The sequence below is a fragment of the Aquarana catesbeiana genome, linkage group LG10, assembly GCF_042186555.1.
Source record: "Aquarana catesbeiana isolate 2022-GZ linkage group LG10, ASM4218655v1, whole genome shotgun sequence".
Classification (NCBI taxonomy): domain Eukaryota; kingdom Metazoa; phylum Chordata; class Amphibia; order Anura; family Ranidae; genus Aquarana; species Aquarana catesbeiana.
The window spans coordinates 79,447,272-79,466,684 of NC_133333.1; the positions used below are offsets into that span (position 1 = coordinate 79,447,272).

General features: G+C 42.5%; 1 protein-coding gene across 4 annotated transcripts in view; it reads right to left on the reverse strand.

Moving 5' to 3' along the window:
* EPS8L1 (EPS8 signaling adaptor L1) overlaps positions 1-19,413 on the reverse strand; it is a 349,361-nt gene that overhangs the window by 35,090 nt on the left and 294,858 nt on the right. For all 4 annotated transcript variants that reach the window (XM_073602314.1, XM_073602315.1, XM_073602316.1 and 1 more), the window contains 3 exons: positions 15,668-15,717; positions 15,446-15,542; positions 1,768-1,911 (listed from right to left, as the gene is read on the reverse strand). In XM_073602314.1, coding sequence (XP_073458415.1) covers positions 1,768-1,911; positions 15,446-15,542; positions 15,668-15,717 — 291 coding nt within the window. The remainder of the gene's footprint in view (positions 1-1,767; positions 1,912-15,445; positions 15,543-15,667; positions 15,718-19,413) is intronic.

Consider the following 19,413-nt stretch of genomic DNA (forward strand, 5'->3'; position numbering starts at 1 on the left):
TAACTCAGGGGTCGTCAACCCCCGGGCCGCGGCCCACTACCGGGCCGTAGCGTTTTTGCAGCCGGGCCGCGGCGGGCGGCATGACATTGTAAGGCACCGGTGGATCAGAGAGGAAAGTGGGCGGGCGAATGAGAGAAGCGGGCTGGCAAACAGAGATGACAACTCTCTCCGCCACAGCATGCGGAATGTCGGAGGTGTGGCGGGGAGCAGAGAGATGACATCATCTCTTCCTGCTCGCCTAGCATCTCTGGTCTTCCGCCCTCACAGCATACAGAATGTCGGAGGTGCGGCGGGGAGCAGAGAGATGACATCATCTCTCACTGCCTGCCCCGCATCTCTGCTCTCCTGCCCTCACTCAAGAACGACCACTGAACCAGTGTCACCAATGCAGTGACAATCCTCATCTGGTGGCACTGGCAGGTGATGTGGCAAGTGGCATTCCTCATCTGGTGGCACAGGCAGGTGACATGGCAAGTGACATTCCTCATCTGGTGGCACAGGCAGGTGATGTGGCATTCCTCATTTGGTGGCAGGCAGCGTGGCAAGTGGCATTCCTCATCTGGTGGCAGGCAAGCGTGGCAAGTGGCATTCCTCATCTGGTGGCACAGGCAGGTGATGTGGCAAGTGGCATTCCTCATCTGGTGGCACAGGCAGGTGATGTGGCATATGGCATTCCTCATCTGGTGGCACAGGCAGGTGACATGGCAAGTGGCATTCCTCATCTGGTGGCACAGGCAGGTGACGTGGCAAGTGGCATTCCTCATCTGGTGGCAGGCAGTGTGACAAGTGGCATTTTCTATCTGGTGGCAGGCAGCGTGGCAAGTGGCATTCCTCATCTGGTGGCAGGCAGCGTGACAAGTGGCATTTCTCATCTGGTGGCAGGCAGCATGGCAAGTGACATTCCTCATCTGGTGGCAGGCGACGTGAAATATGACACACTCAGGGCTCCCACTGATTCTGCATTATGGTGAGTTGAACTATTTCATTTATATTACAATGTAATATAAGAATTAATGCGCTTCAATCATTCTGACACCATACCAACCATGGTGCTGTGATGATTGAAGTACCAACAGCAGAACACCAGCTATTGCCCCGATAAATTGCCTGCGAAATTAGCTTACCCCCCCGCGTGTGCGTACATCCCCCCCCTCACCGGGCCTTGGCACAATTTTCTTCCACGCAGCTGATCCCCGGTGCCAAAAAGGTTGGGGACCACTGGTCTAACTGATATCAAAATTGCTTTAAAGTAAATCTCTAGTTTTGGACAGAGTGGGGAAGTGTTAGACCACCTGTAAAGTTTTGATTGCTGTCCGTGTCCTCATTGGTAAGATCTAGAACTCGATTTGTACTGGTGACCATTGTCACCAAAAAAAGAAGTTGGGGAAAAAGACAAATTTTGAGTTGTAGGGTCAAAAGGTAAAAGGGAAATCTTCCAATGGGGACATCCGTTTCTAACACATCTATCTAAGAGGTAAAATCCCCTCCTTTTGGGAGATTTCCTTCAGCTTCCTGTTGCATTTGTGGGGCAAAAAGTGAAGGGAAATTCCCCTTAATGGTACACAGACAACAACAAAAAATAACCTGACAGGGGTTTTAACCCTACACTACACCATACAAAACTGAAAAAAAGATTTGACTGTACATACACTAACAATCTAAAGCCAAAACATTTTTTTTTTACTTTTGAATATAGTATAAAGTAGGAAATGATTAACACACTAACAATACAGAATAGCACAGCATGTCATTAACAATTTGTTATACCTTAGTTGGACTTGGCTGGACCCCATTTTGTTTGGTGTTGTTAAATTCTGCATCTGAAACTGGGGCAAGTATGTTGTATGGTACATAACCAATCTGCCCAAATCGATTCTGCACTTTCCACCATTTTTTGGAGTCATCAAGAACCTTTAACAAGTGGAGAAAAATTGTTTTAAAAAAGTCTGACATATTTAACAGTCAGTAGAATTATCTTGCTTTGGTCAGCTAAACAATTCCTCAGAAGAGTTTGTTCTAGTGCTGGGATCTGGGTGTTGTGCGTTTTCTGTGCTGAACCTGCACAGGATGAGATGACTATGCAAAAAATCAGGTCACAGGTAAGGTCATTCTATGGTTGATTTACTAAAACCAGACAAAATACAGTGCAGCTCTGCATAGAAACAAATCAGCTTTCAGGTTTTATTGCCAAAGATTAATTGAACAAGCTGAAATTAGAAGCTGATTGGCTACAGCTGCACCAAATTTTTCACTCTCCAGCTTTAATAAACCCCTGTAAGTTTTACCTAGTGATTAGCAAATGTGCCAAAAATTCAGTTAACCCCCCATTTTTTTAAATTAAAAAAATAATTAAATGCTTTTTTGTATTGTCCCTTTCAACACTTTGGGGGACTGCTAGACAAACTATTGTTATCCAAATGTGGTGTGACAAGCTCCACATAGCTGTGGAGGACATCGATAATACAAAAAAATGGAAACAACTTGGGCCTTTTCATAAGGCTAGAAGCCTTATGAAAAGGCCCAGGTTTTTTCCAGTTTTGGGCAATGTGGGAAAAACTGTGATCCATTAAATTAAAGGTTTGTGGGATGCCTTAAAGTTGTAGGCTGTGTTACAGAACCACACAATCAGCTTTCAGGGACAGCATAAATGCCTGTGTATTCTAGCAGCTCAAATTTTGTCTGTGGAAATTACTTTTTTTCTTTACAATTAGCTTTGCTTACAGGCAACAGCAAACCACCCCAATGTGAATAGGAAATGGTTTCTCTTTTTTTATTTTTAAAAACATTTACATTTTATTATAATTCTTTTATTCCTTTTTTTTATTGTTTACTATTGTGTTAGGCAAGGGGAGCTTTAGTTAAATATCAGGGGGTCCTGAACAGACTTCTGTTTCACTTTTGAAATATTAGAAGCAATCTGAGTCTTCAATCTTACTGTCTATTGCAGCTGCACCTGTACTCAAAAACATTTGAACAGGGATTGCTCTACACAGAGTGCTCATTCACAATAGAAGAGATAGTAAACAAGAATACCCTTCCATGTTTACTACCTTAGTATTTATGAAAGAACTGTGGGTGACCAACATTGAACATTCAGGACAAGCAAAGGATTGGTAAATGTGACACTCCTATCTACTGATCCTTCGCTTGGCCATCCTGAAGATCTGATCCTCCCTGCTGGGAGCAGGCACTCTTCTCCCTGCTCCAGACAGGAGGGGCGGATGGGCAGAGAGCAGCAGGGTCATCGCCAGGCACAGTGGGGTCAGCAGGCTATGCATGTCAGTCTGTCACTAGATCTTCCCAGTTCGGCATGGCCTGCTTCTCCCCTTCACTGCCCACTGTCTTTGTGGCTGCAGGTGGGGAGAGAAGTGGGGGGGATCGGAGGACAGGGGAGGGGGGTCAGGCTATGCAGTGCATGCAGCATTTACAGCAGGGAGGATAGGTGTGGGTAGGAAGGTGGGTTTCTTTGGGTGGCCGCAGAGGGTTTGCTTTATAAATGAATTGCTATGACCAGAGGATTGCCAGTTGCTGATCATAACAATTTAATAACAGTCAGGAGCAGAAGTGTTTAAAAAAAATCAGTGGGCAAGTGTGCAGGATCATTAGTTGGGCCCTAGACAGAAGTGCTATTGTGCTATTGGGCGTGGCTTAGAGAAGGTGTGGTTAAATAGAATTTGAGATGACTTACATAGTGCAGAATGTGGTAGTGTTGAATAGGGAATGTACAGTGCAGAACGAGGGGGCAAAGATGCCAAGAGTGAACCCATCCCCCCATACCGAAAAGGATGAATAGTGCATAGAGTGGCTGGGTTAATATAATTCTGCAATTTGACTTAAACAGTAAAAAAATTATGTATCTACTTTAGGATCTAGGGTGTTAAGGATCCGTGCAGAATCTTATCGCCAGAGAGCCTATACATTGTGTGTGCAAATGAGGCATAATAGAGCAGAAAGATTCTGACAGTAACAATGGAGTCAGAGGTGTCATATACTGTAGGTCTACGGTTTTATTTTAGAAGTACAAATCGAAATACATCTACATGCAGGATACTGTATAGTTGGCCCAATACAAGTAAGTGGTTAAAGTGGTAATAAACCCAAAACCAAAAATGTAATATACAGTATTGCAGTTTACCAATCAGTTTTCTTTTTTAGGCTTTCCCTCCTCTGTTTTCACCTGGGGATCTATCCAGCAACACATCTTCTGTATTAGAGTGCCCCCATTCTGGGTTAAGAAACACAGGGGGCACCTTTGGTAAGAAGCATTGTCAGTTTAGGGCATCCTTTCTTAAAGCGGAACTTTACCCAATACAAACTTATAAAAATTTTTTTTAGCAAGGAACATACATTTCTCATTAATAATTATGCTATCAAAATTAGTGTGTGCTGTAAATTGCTTCAAGCATTGTTCCTGTTTATTCTTGATGGAGGCTGCCATTTTGCTGAAGCCCAGAGCCCCTGAGCAGCAATAAATGTTTAGGCCGTCAGCAAATCTGCTCTACATTTTCGGCACCAGTGCTAAAAATAGAGAGCAACTGAGTACGTGCAGAGCAGGGTGAGACAGTGTATTCTTGGATTTTAAATAGTATATGCACTCATTTAAAGTGTTTTAAAAAACAACACTTCTGGTCAAAGGTTTTAGATCACCCCCATGTTCCAGCTTGTAATGGAATTTAAACAGTTCAAGTCCAGTGAACAGACTGAAATGGTACAAAGGTAAGCGGTAAACTGCCAGGGGTAAAAAAAAGGTTGCATTAAACTGAGAAAGTAATGTACATTTCAGAGTTATACAAAAAAACCTTTTTCAGGGAAGAAACTGTGTCCCAACTTTTGTTGATTACTTACAAACTCACTGTCTATATAAAAGCAGTGTTGAAACAGACTGTGTTACCACACCCTTTTAAGCAATATTTGGACAGTGTCGTACTGCATACTATTAGGCCCCTTTCACACTGTTCCACAGTTACCCTGCAGTGCAGTGCCCCCATGGTGTTCATGTGGGTTACCTGTGGTTTCCCATAGACTTTCATTAGATTGTGAGTTTATGCTGTGTTTTCTGAAAGTGCACTAAAACTCCTGCATGCGGCATCTTTGGTGCACTTTCAGAAAATGCACAAAAAAATGCCAGATCTAATGTAAGTCTATGGGAAAGCGCAGGTAACCCACATGAAAATCACAGTTAGATTCCTTTCACACTGAGGCAGTTTTCATGTGTTTTAGAGCTAGAAATAGCACCTGTAAAACCCCTAAAAACTGCCTTCTATTCATTACAATGGGTGCTTCCACACCCGGATAGTGCGCTTGCTCAAAAGTCTTGCGCAACAGTCGGAGAAGTCCTGGAAGCAGCATCTTTGGGGTGGTTTGGGAGCGCTGCACCCCTGCCCATTGCAATGAATGGGCAGCACCGATCAGAAGTGCCGCAACATGGTAGCATTTAACCCCTTTTTGGGGTTAAAGCAGCCCGCCAGCGGCCGAAAAGCGGCACTTAAACAGCGGTAAAGCGCCGCAAAAATGAGCAACGCTTTACCGCTAACGGTCGGCGCTTTCAGTATGAAAGCAGCCTTACACTGAGCTGCACCCTCACTGTGAGGAAGCTGCAGTGGGCAGCGTGAAAGGGACCTTAAAGTAGAAGTTCAGCCTAAAACTAACTCACTCTAAATCTACTGGCAGCTACATTCTAAGACTAATCTGATGGGCACTGATGAGGCTGCACTTATGGGCACTGATAAGCTGCACTGATGGGCACTGACAAACTGCACTGATGCACTTGTGGACACTGATAAGCTGCACTGATGAGGCTGCACTGATAAGGCAGCATTAATATGCTGCACTAATCGGCACTGATAAACTGAACTGATGAGTACTGAGGCGGCACTGATGGGCACTGATGGGGTTGCACTGATATGCTGCATTAACCTACCTGCATTTCCCCTGCCTGTACCCATCCAGTGCTTTTAATATTTATGCTTCAATAAAGACTTTATATTTTACTTTCTGTGTGGGTGTGCTGCCGATCTGAAGATTCTCTGTTTCATGTTTTCTGCTGCAGTGGCAGGGTCTGCACCCCACCTCACAGAAGCAACATTGGAGTGTTACTGATTGCATCACCTGTGAGCAGCGATCTCTTTTTCTCTATTGATATGCTGCACTGAGGCGGCACTGATGAGGCTGCACTTATGGGCACTGATAAGTTGCACTGATGAGGCAGCACTGATGGGCACTGATAAGCTGCACTGATGGGCACTGATGAGGCTGCACTTATGGGCACTGATGAGCAGTGGACACCGTCCACTGCTTTACTGACAACATGCACTGCCAAATATCTGTAGGAAGGGTTTCCACCATCCCTGCAAACTTTCATTTTTATGTCTTCTTTTCAGTTTGATGTGTATTGTATGTGATGTTACCTATCACAGAAACCGGTATTGTGGTAATATTGAAGTTTATTGAAATTTCCATACATTAGAGGGTTCCACCATTATTGTGTTATTGGTTTGTAAGTTATCGCTGCACTTTTTTGTTTTTTCTCATACCGACATTTACATGTGCCACATGCTGATGTACAGCAGCATGTCCCGGCTCTTTCTTTCTGTGTTGTGACTAGGGATGTGGTCATATACAACAAGCACTGATTGCGGTTAGAAAGATCTCAAACCTACAGCAGGAGGAGAAATATTTATAATACTGAATTACAGCAGAGTACAGCAGGAAAAAAATATTATGGGCATGTGTCTACAGTTCAGTAATGATTACATAAAGCAAGTAAGGGCAATATGTTTATATGCTGTTGTGGGTGGAGGGGGAGAGTACAAACATGCTTTACATTTGTAAAGCTGTAACCTACCTATCCTGCTGTGTGTTACTGAGTAGTGTGGCTGGCTGGCTGCAGAATGAGAGGGTGTGATTTATGTTGAAGTGGTCTTGTTCACATTTAACATGTACAGGCCTAGTGTACCCTCCCACATTCACTGCATTTCCCAAAGCATGATAGGAAGTGTAGTTTGATTATAGTGTAGAGCGAGAGAAGAGGATATGATGTAATCCCCGTTGTAACAGCTCCTCCTTGGCAGAACAGATGCTACATTTTTTGCAGGATTTTTTGCCAGTCCCAGAGTTATGCTTTAAAATTAAATAATAAAAAAAAGACAATTTAAATATAGTGTCGGGGGGGGGGTGTCCCCTTAGCCTGTCATTAAAGTGGCGCATCTGTACCGTGTATAGAACCTGCTGCAGCAAAACTGACATTTATAAAGAAAAAAATTACATTTAAATTGAAACAAGCACTAAATTACATTTAAATTGATGCACGCTTTATTTAGTAAACAACGGCTTGGAGCCACAATTTAGTGCACTCGGAACAAGATTAGAGATTTTTTCGATAAATTCTGGTGTCTCTTTGGCAGACTTTGGATGGAAATAAAGTTTTGCACCACAGTGAGCAAGCCTTTTGTGAAGAAGCCAAATTATAGTACACTCAGGCCAAAATTAACAATTTTTTTAGATAAAGTCTGGTGTCTCATTCGCAGACTTTGGATAGAAGTAACAGGTGCAGAAAAATTGGTCTTTGAGTGTTGGTTCCTTCACACCATACATCTATAGAGGTACTCTTGATGAAAGCAAGAATTGGCCTTGCTGTAAAATGTTTTAATTTGATGGCCCTGTCACACAGTTGTGCTAAAATTGGTCTTTGGGAGTTGGCAGTGACATCACCCCGTAACCTTCTAGTGGGAAAATAAGCTACTCTGGCAGCTGCAGTGGACTGTGCACTAGTGTCAGCTTGGGTCATAGAGGATGAGGAGAATGAGGAGGGTTTAGTAAGCCAGTACAAGATCTCCTCTGTATGCTGTGGCTGGATAGCACAGGCAACATTACTAAACAGAAACAAATGTGCCCTGTCTAAGGACCGACCACGTCCACCTTTGCGTGTGGACACAGATGCTGCTGGCCCCCTTATAGCGACATGGGAACATCTGCCTCTCCTTGTTTGGTGCACTTTAAATTGAGGAATGACGCTGATAGAAATGTAAAAACTATAAAAAAAAAGAAGGAAAACACCAGTATTGTAGTCAGAAAAACTGCAGCTGACAATTTAAGAAAACGTGGGCAGGCAGGGGAAAAAAAAAAAAAAAAGAAACCAAAAATAACAAACAAACAAACAAAAAAACAGCAACAACCAAAAAGAAAAAATGGTGTACAGAACTGTATACAGCATTAAATGTTATGTAATGCTGTATTAAACACTGCACTACACTATACTAACACTACACTAACACTACACTCAGAGTCACAATTAGTAAACACACTAACTCGCTAGAAGCAAACCGGCCCTGCTCTATCTCCACCCCAATAACACATTGCAAAAGCTTCCTGTGGGAAAGAACCTTTTATAGTGTGGGGTGGAACTATGAGCACTGAGCCCTGATTGGACAAAGTCATCATCACTTTGTCTAATTAGGGCTCTGACAGTGCACTGTGCCTTAATTGGCAAAGCCTTGCACCTGACCAGCAGTCAGAATTCACGGCTTCATCCAATTAGGGCCCTAGAATGCACTGTGAAGCACAGAGTGCATTGTGGGGCGCTTGGCGGGTGAACATCCCTCTGAGCCCCCAACAAATTTGGGTGTATGCTGAACTGGCGAACAGGCGATGTTCAGGCCGAACTTTAGTTCGACCCGCACCGTTTGCCCAGCACTATTATTAGACAATCGGACAACCTTTACAAGGTTTCATAGGGAGATCTCCCCTCTGATCTATTTGGGCAATACTCATTATCCTTCTTAAGGGCTGTTTCACACCAGATGCTTTCAAATGCATTGTTTAAACACATCCAGAATGCACAGGCAATAAATGCAATGTTTTCATATCACCCTAGTTCACACCAGTGCATTTGGTTCCAGTGCTTTTTAAAAAAGTAGAGCAGCCTGTAGTTTTTCCCATAGAATACTTTTAAATGTGTGTAAATGCATGTAAACACACCAGAATGCACATAAACTCAAGTGGGGAAAAAAGAACACTGAAACACATTGCAAACGCATTAGAAATGCATTCAAAATCCATGTAAATATTACAGAAATACTTTTCTGGTTTTCTGGTTTTACAATTAACTTGGACAAGTCAGTGCTGCTGCCTCTTCACCTCATTGTTGAGTGATGAGCAAAACAAACTGGATATTTACTAAACATGTGAAAAAATCTGCAAAACCTGAACCACACTGAAGTTTATGGGAATCAAATCTTGTAATTCTTTACAGGCCTTTTTTCAAAGTCAATTTCCAAGCTTCTGGTAAAAAAGGGCATGGGTAATTTTTTTCAAAATACCATTCAGCAAGGATTTGGGTCCTTAATATAGCTTAAAGGGCAAATATTTTCCACCTAATGACAGTTCTGATCTCCAGCTTTCTTCTGCTGTAAACAAAGGGGGCTGGGGCATCCGGCGTGATGTCATAAGTCAAATAGGACATCAACAGGCTGGTTTGTGGATACTTAGCTGCCAACTGCGGAGCTATCATTTGCGGCGAAAGCCTGCTGGGAGAGGATTATCGGACTGGGTCGGGTCGTTGTGTCGGCGCGTCTTGGGTGTCGTGACAGTTGTTGCTGGCTGATGTAATTGACACTGGATTTACATTGCGGGACTTTATTTTACAGTGTGAGCATTTTTACTTTGTATTTTTTTTGTGAATGAGTAACAAGGTGTATTATGTAGCCCTTACTCATTCATTGAAGTAGGGGGTGGCTGGATTTCTGGGAACTCCCTTAGCTTAAAGGAGGCTTCCAGATTCCAATAAGCCCCCCCCCCCACACCCGGTTGAGGCCCTTCTCCCCATCAACACATAAGGGTCTGGTATGGATTTTCTTTTTGGGGGCGAGGGGGACCCACACCATTTTTTGATTATATTTTGTGTGGGGTCCCCCCAAACCCTTATCCTAAACCAAGGTCTGTTTTTTTTTTTTTTTTTTGGAGGACCCCATTGACCACAACATACAGGGATATACAATGCAATACTGACACATAATCACACACATAGGTTGGACTTGATGGACTTGTGTCTTTTTTCAACCTCACCTACTATGTAACTATGTAATAATATGCATGAGGACCCATCGAAAATCCATACAAGACCCTCATTCTAGACAAAGCCCTGTTATGCATATAAAGGTGGAATTTGTGCAAAAAAATGCAAGAGTCACCCCAAAAATTCACATCAGATCCTTATCCAGGCATGCAGCCTCGCTGACCAGGAATGGGAGGGGCAGTGAGAGTGTGCTCATCTTCCTGAACCATACAAGGCTACATACCATCAACATGGGGATTGTACCTTGCCAGGGAGGTCTCCATGTCCCTGTGTTAATTGGGACAAGGGCCTCATCCCAACATCCCTAGATGTAGATGTGGGGGTCATGGGGCGAGAAGAATCTGGAAGTCCTCTTTAAAGTTCACATTTTGGGATAAAAAATAAATAAATACACATCGTGGATCAGATGGACAGATTATTGGGTGGGGCTGAGGAGGACCCAGCTGTCATGGTACACATTGTACCAATGACAAAGTTAGAGGAAGGTGGAGTGTCCTAAAAAAATATTTCAGGGACTTAGGAGCTACATTGAAGAGAAGGACCTCCAAGGTAATATTCTCAGAAATACTGCCTGTACCTCGAGCCACACCAGCAAGGCAGCAGGAGATTAGGGAAATTAACAAGTGGCTGAGGAACTGGTGTAGGAAGGAGGGTTACAGGTTCCTGAGAAACGGGGAGCTGACTTTTCTGACGGTTACAAGCTTTTTAGCAGGGACGGACTGCAGCTCTGTTGGGAGAGAAGATGGCCAGAAAGTTAGAGGGACTTTTAAACTAGGAGTTTTTGGGGGAGGGACCACATGTAGTGTTAGCCAGCAATGAGCCAGGTTCAGCAGGTAATATTGAGGGCATTAGCGGTAGGGTGACTAGAATACCAAAACACAAGGTAAGTAAGTTGGCAAATCCCAATTACAACCTCATAACAACTAACAAGGAAAAAGTATGCGACCAGACAAAATTAAGAGGCATATACACAAATGCTAGAAGTCTAGCTAATAAAATGGAAGAACTGGAACTGCTAATTTACGAGGAAGATTTAGATTTTAATATTTAATTCATTTTAATAACAGAAAATTCAAAGTGTGGCGCTATAAGCTCCGTAAATATGTAATAAATAAATATATCTAAATGATACGAAAATCCTATAAATTAGGTGACTTCAAAACATCTCAGTGTGAACCAGAATGTGCCACGTGAACAGATATAACAGTGACTATTGAACAAAGTAGTAACATTTATATACATTCACCAATTCAAATGGTAAGTGAAAAAACATCAAAAATAATATTATATATAAAGTCCATATCACAATAAGTGAAATATTAATAAAAAAGGCAAAAAGTCTGTGGTAACAGTGCATAGGCGATGATGAACAGGTGTCTCCTGAACATGCAGAGGGATTGTTAGACCCAACCTGGCAGATAAATGGACCGTGGGGAGACCAGAAGTGCACGGAAGGTTGAAATCAGTGCCAGGACAATCACCAGAAATTATGGAGGCTTACCAGAAATAGTGGCCTGAAATAGCATATGCCATACAGGTCAAAAAGGCTTGATGACCAACTGGTCTGGATAATTTATCTGGTCAGATGTCATCACCACATAGTAAGGGGGAAATAATCAGCACGGCTTCCTCGGATAGCACACAATCCTTATTTTACAATCCGAATCTACTTACAGGAATGAACCTTTTGAACCAACTGCAATCAGCATGTGGTCTGGAGCATGACCAAAAAAAGAAGTGAGGTTCTTTTTGGTCATCAAGCCTTTTTGACCTGTATGGCATATGCTATTTCAGGCCACTATTTCTGGTAAGCCTCCATAATTTCTGGTGATTGTCCTGGCACTGATTTCAACCTTCCGTGCACTTCTGGTCTCCCCACGGTCCATTTATCTGCCAGGTTGGGTCTAACAATCCCTCTGCATGTTCAGGAGACACCTGTTCATCATCGCCTATGCACTGTTACCACAGACTTTTTGCCTTTTTTATTAATATTTCACTTATTGTGATATGAACTTTATATATAATATTATTTTTGATGTTTTTTCACTTACCATTTGAATTGGTGAATGTATATAAATGTTACTACTTTGTTCAATAGTCACTGTTATATCTGTTCACGTGGCACATTCTGGTTCACACTGAGATGTTTTGAAGTCACCTAATTTATAGGATTTTGGTATCATTTAGATATATTTATTTATTACATATTTACGGAGCTTATAGCGCCACACTTTTGAACTTTCTGTTGTCATTTTGATCCTGAGTCTACGGGTGTGTTGGCTGCTGTTTTAGTCTATTTTCAGCGCAGCGCTGTACTTACCCTTTTCTATATACTTAATTCATTTTAATAGCGGGTGTATGCTACAGGCCCCCTAACCTGAAGGATGAGGAGGAATCTGACCTCCTATTACAGCTCCTATGGCAGCAAGGCAGGACAAAGTCATCATAATGGGGGATTTCAATTATCCAGATATCGACTGGGCGGAAGGGACCGCTCATTCATCTAAGGCTCACCATTTTCTAAATATCTTGCAGGACAATCTCATGGGTCAGTTGGTAAATGCACCAACAAGAGATAATGCCTTACTACACCTACTGATTACAAACAATACAGACTGATTGCAGATGTGGAAATATGGGGCAACTTAGGAAACAATGATCACAGGTTAATTACATTCAGTATAAAATCACAGAAGGAAAAACAAGTACACTGAATTTCAAAAGAGCCAGCTTCCCTAAACTGTGCTCTATACTACATGATATTAAATGGGATAAAATCCTAGGAACAAGGAACGCTGGAGAAAAATGGGAGTGCTTTAAGAGCATATTAAATAAAGGCATTAGCCAGTGCATTCCAATGGGCAAAAAATATAAAAGAGCTAAGATTAAACCCGGGTGGCTAAACTCTAATGTAAAAATGCATATAAATGCAAAAAAAAAACTACAAGGAATGCAATAAGAAGTGTAAGAGCTCAATCAGGGCTGCTAAAATAGACCACGAAAGGCACACAGTGGAGGAGAGTAAAAAAAATCCCAAGAAATGTTTTAAATATATTAACAGTAAGAAAGTGAAGCCAGAGCATATTGGCCTAATAAGAGATGATGAATGGAATTTGGTTACAAAAGACAAATGGAAGGCAAAGGATTTAATTGTATTCTTCTCCTAAGTTTTCACAAAGGAAAAGGGGGGGATATAGTAACAAAGACTGTAATTTGTAATTGTGGCTAACAGAAGCCAGGGTCAGAAATAGACTTGAAAAACTTACACACAGGAGTCCTTAAGGAAATCAGGTGATAGCTAGACCATTGTTCTTAATTTTTATGAACAGTTTACTGACTGGAATGGTACCATTGGAGAAAAGCTAACGTGGTACCAATATTTTAAAAGGTGGTAAAATATATCGCTGGAAACTACAGACCAGTCAGTCTAACATCAATAGTTTGTAAATTATTGGAGGGGATGATAAGGGACTATATCCAAGGAGTTTCTAAAGAAAATGGTATCATTAGTAGTAATCAGCATGGATTCATGAAGGATCGTTCTTGCCAGACCAATCTGTTAACATTCTATGAGGAAGTGAGCTGCCGTCTAGATAAAGATAGGCCTGTGAACTTGGCACACTTGGAATTTGCAAAGGGATTTAATACAGTACCCCCTAAATATTTACAAACTGAGGTCTGTAGGCATGGACCATAGGGTATGTACCTGGATAGAAAACTGGTTACAGGGGTGTGTCCAAAGGGTGGTGATAAATAGTGACTCCTCAGAATGGTCGGGTGTGGCAAGTGGTGTTCCCCAAAGATCTGTCCTGGGACCAATTATGTTTAATTTATTCATAAATGATATAGAGGTTGCTATAAATAGCTCAATCTCAGTGTTTGCTGATGATACAAAGCTATAACTTCACAACAAGATGTGGAAACCTTTCAAGAAGACTTAAATAAAATAATGGGTTGGGCAACTACATGTCAAATGAGGTTTGATGTTGAAAATGTAAAGTAATTCATTTGGTGCTAAAAATATGAATACAAGTTACTCACTACAGGGAGAACCACTTGGGGTCCTAGTAGATGATAGGCTCAGCAACGGCATGAACTGCCAAGCTGCTGCAAGCAAAGCCAACAGAATATTAGCATGCATCAAAAAAGGGGATTTACTCCAGAGATAAAATGATAATTCTGTCACTCTACAAGACTCTGGTCCGGCTGCATCTTGAGTATGCCATCCAGTTCTGGGCACCAGTCCTCAAGAAGGATGTGCTGGAACTGGAGAAAGTCCAGAGAAGAGCAATAAAGCTAATAAATGGATTAGTCAACCTCAGCTATGAGGAATGATTACAAGCATTAATCGTATTCTCTCTGGAGAAGAGACGCTTAACAGGAAATATGATAGCGACATACAAATACCTTACTGGTGACCTTAGCATAGGGAAAAAACATTTCGGTGGGAGGGAAGATAAAAAGACACTCGGCCATACATTGAAATTGGAAGAAAAGCGGTTTAACCTTGAAGTGCATAGAGGGTTCTTTACTTTCACAGCGGTATAGATGTGGAATTCCCTTCCACGAGCAGTGTTATCAGCAGGGAGCATAGATAGTTTAAAAAATGTATTATATGGGCACCTTAATGATCAAAGCATACAGGGATATGGGAATTACTTTTGACATAAACTCACACACACCACAGGTTGAACTGGATGGACTGGTGTCTTTATTGAACCTTACCAACTATGTAACATATTTTTTGCAGGAAAAAATGTGCATTTAACAATTTTTTCCCACAGGAGCCTGCAAAGCATTGCACCCAGCAATGTCAGAATCCTGCAGACATGTTCTGTAACTTTCTGCCCATACCTCTGCACGATCAGCACACTTAGTACATTGAGAACAACAAGTCATTTGCCACAGTGGCAGAAGGGACCTAAAGTTTATTCAATCACAGATCCCTGTGAATGAATGACGTGGCTGTGCGTCATCCTGTGGCTACACTGTAAATCTGGATGTAACAAATTCTAAAGGTGAACTTAGCCTTTAAGATAAGAAGGCCCCCACATATCAACAGGCCATACAGTGAACGAATTTCAGACAGTTTATCAGGAATTGGCTGAAATTAAAACAGTGTATGGTTAGCTTAACGCCCTGACTTTTCCTTCAGACAGGTTTTAACGCCACCAAATAAGACCAGCATTTTTCCTTGCATTAGACTACTACTAAAAACTAAAAAATCAATGAAAATATTACTAAAGTTATAACTTTGACTATACATTATATCACTTATGCAAGAAATGCAGCAGAGACTGCTTTCAAGGTAGCCTTATGTGGCTAATAATTATGGACAGCACAGCATTAAGCTGATCAGTGCATAGTACCTACCTGCAACACCTCTCCATGTAACACCGACAGCTCACTACTGTTCCGTGCAACAAAATCATATGTGCAGCTGGCACTCTTGCTATTTATCTCTTGATGGCTGCAAAGTAAAATTAACATAAAAACACATATACAGTTCAGCAGCATGTTTTAATTCAGAGAGGCCCAATAAAAACAATGAACAATGTAATACAAATAATAAAAACATTCTTACAGATAACTTACCCATTTAGAACAGAAGGTGGAGGAGGCAGGTTTATCTGAGGTGTCGATTGCTAAAAATGAAATTAAATATTTATTGAACGTAACAGAAATAAGCTAATCACACATTTATACTTTAATTCTTCTGACCTAAACTTGCAGGAATGTTTTTAAAGATGATGCAATAGTAAAAAATGTTTTTACCTTAAAAATTGAAACTTTAATATGATGCCCAATTTAAATGTTTAATACAACCAGTGGCACCTGGTATATTATTTGTTTTTTGTTTGGGGGGTCAAACAATGCACCAGTCTGTCGGGTCACCCTCTGCGCCCCAAGCCCACCATTTTTTTAAGCCTATTAGAGCCTCTAATTGCGTGCTTCAAAAATAAGAAAAAAAAAAACCCCCATTGGAATCCATGGGTCCGCATGTAGATTAGGGGGCCAGACACATGGATGGGGGGGCGGCACCCCTGCGCCCCTAATGGACAGGTCGCCACTGACACAACATATAAAAAGAAACTACAAAGTGAAGACAATACAAGGGTCTTTCTTGTTTGGTACTTTTTAAAGTTAAAGTCAATATAGAACAATGTGAAGCATGATGCTTAGGGTTCTGGGTCCTCCATAATTGCAGCACCTGAGAGAGGATCTACAGTATGTGAGGCTAATGAGAGGCTGCGCTGCCATGCTATTCTGTGCTGTATTTGGAGGTTGAGGGATGTCGTTCAGTGAGCGAGGAGAGAAGGAGATCAGGTGTTGCCGCTGCTCCTGGATCGCATTCTGGGCTGTACTCCAGTCACCCACAGCCATGCACTGTGATCAGCCTGCTATTTACTCATTTATGCTACTACTGCTGAGCTAAGCTAGACTGTTATAGTGCTATACTGTATTGTAACAGTGCTACAGGGCTGTAGTGCTACAGTGCAACAGCTCTACAGTGAAACAGTATGATAGTACTACAGGTCTAAAGTGCAACAGTACTACAGTGCTGCTCATAGGTGAGCCAGCATGGCTCTATGGTCTCTAGGAAAGGGTGTCGCAGCTGCAGTATCAAATGAACAAGTAAATGAACAAGAAGTTGTTTAGCTGCACTCCCAATGAAAAATCCAAGTATACTTTATTCAAAAATCCATAACAGCAACACAATCTACTACAGTGCCACAGTACCACAAGTGCTATAGTGACATTTACCTACAACTTTTTTTTGTATCCCTTTGTCTGTGGGTATCTGTTACACCGTGGATGTAACATGTTCCAATACCTGCCGCAAGTTCCGCCAATTTCCCCACCCCCTCACTGTGACAGCAGGCGGGGGATCTTCTCCACGCACCCGCTGGCACAATTTGAGAGGAAATCCTTCCAAATTGAGGGAATCCCTTGTTGTCCACAGAGTTACAATAACTAGTGTCCCCATTAAAAGTTTTCCCTTCTATTCCTCCATTAGGTTTTCTAATCCTTCACCACTCTTATCTTAAACTAAAAGAAAAACGTTTTGCCCTTAGTTATATTTTAAATAAGGTTTTTTGTGCTGTTGGAGGAATCAGATTATAGAATAAGTGTATATAAGGTGCAAGAAGAGAAGCTATGAGAATTGTGTTTTTTCTAATTTACTATGAAGTATAAGCTCTGCACCTTTTGGTGCTTATTTAGATATTAGTTCAATTATGGAGCCTATTTTGAATGTATAGTGAGTTTGTAATCATAACTTTATTGCTCCATTCTATAAAGATCTGATTATTTCAGGGGTAGGCAATTAATTTTCCCAAGGGGCCACATGAGAAACTGCAACTGTTTTGGAGGGCCGAACCAATAGGCTGAACTTATATCTATGGCATTTTTATATTTATATCCCAGTTTTCCTGGACCTCCCCATGTCAGCCTACTATGGGTTAGCTCCGCCCCCTCTGACCCCTCCAGGACCACCTCTTTTCTAGCCCATAAAAGGGCAGCTGTCTGCCCACACCAGTGTTCTTTTTTCGTCCTCGCTCCGGACGCCTTTTAAAGTTTATTTTTATTTATTTATTTATTTTTTTCTTCTCCATCCATTCATCAATTCATCCATCCTGTCAGGTTCAGACTCTCCCGGGTCAGAAGACCCCCCCATTCAGGCTGTAAATCTCCTGAGGAGGTGGGTTCCCGAGGTGCTGGGATTGTATGGTACAGTATAAATGACTGTGTATTACTGGCAAAGGTCACTGGCAGTATAAATGACTGTATATACCTTCATTAGGCAGATGCTGGCACTCTCTCCTTCCATGTTTTTGTGTGTTCAGGCAGTAGTTTGGCTCGCTGGGACTTGTAGTTCACCGCCTCCACATGTACTCCTTTCAGGAAGCTCAGAGTTGAGCAGGTGAGGTCAGAGGTAGCTTCCTCTTTGGGCTGCCTAGCAAACACCAGAATGCTTACTGCTGATTTGCAGCAGGCTCTGTCCTCTAGGCTGATCTCAGTCTCCAGCTGGTCAATCTGCTTAATGGAGTATCGAAGCTGTACCTCTTGGGACACTACACCTAAGGTGGATGCTTGATTACGTGTATTTGCCGCCACATTACGCTTCCGCTGGAGGATTCGGTCTCTTTTAGGGAGGGATCCTATGGATCGCAAAATAAACGCAGACCTAAAAAGGTTGTATAGTTTGGCCGCAGCAGCCTGCAGACCGGCGGTAGCACTCACCCCTGTGGCAGCAGCACTTGGGCTGGGTTTGCACCTGTGCGTTTTTTGGTGCGTTTTGCGGATTTGCACTACCATTCATTTATCATGGTCTCCTATGGAACACGTTCTGTGGTGCGGTTCTGCGGAATGCGCTGGGAGTGCATGGGTGTGAATCCAGCCTTACAGTGTGGGTAGCGGAGCTGGTGGATGGATGTTTGGATGAAAGTCTGGGAAGTGGCAGTTCTTCTCCTTTGCAGTTTTTAAGACTGCTGTAGAGTTGTGGCTGTCGACCAGGTCAAGATTACAGCAAAGATAATGGCTCATTCTGTTACAGCCCGCAGAGCCTTATGGTTGAAGCATTGGTCAACCGATAAGGCTTCTCAGCACAGTCTGTGTTCGGTTCCATTTGACGGGAAGCTACTCTTCGGGAAGACTTAGAATCAGCAATTCAGCGGGTTTCTGGCGGCAGATCTGGCCTAATCCCGCAGAAGAGAAAGACACAGCAGCTCTTTCGGTTTAACAGGGCTTACAGACAGTTTTTCAGACAGTGGAGGGGAGCTGGTTCAACCTTCCAGAAACCTTCCAAGCCCAGGGCCAACAAAGCTCCTGGGGCTGTGTTTCCACTGCTGCATCCCCAAAGTCGCGCGATTTACACTGCGACTTTGCTGTGCGATTTGTGATGTCATGCGACCTGTGAAAACCATGTGAGAACAAGTCGCACAGATGTCGGAACAAAGTGCAAAAACCTTTTTTGGAGTCGCTGCGACTTAAGTCGCACCAATTAGAATGGGGACCATTGAAATACATGGGTTTTGATTTGTCATGCGGCTTCACATGTGTTGGATCACACAACTCGCAGTACTGGAAACAGAACCTAAGGCTTCAAATAAGTCCTTCTGAAGCTGTCTCCGCTTAACCCTCTCAAGTAGGAGCGAGACTAGCTCAGTTCAGGGGGGTTTGGGTGGACAAATTACATGATGCCTGGATTGTTAGCCATCATTCGATCATGTTATCGTCTCGAGTTCAGAACAAGGCCCCCTCAGACCTTATTCATAGAAACTGGACCTCCTACGGATTTGGAAAGGAGGCAATGTTTGCAAGGATATATAGGGGAGCTG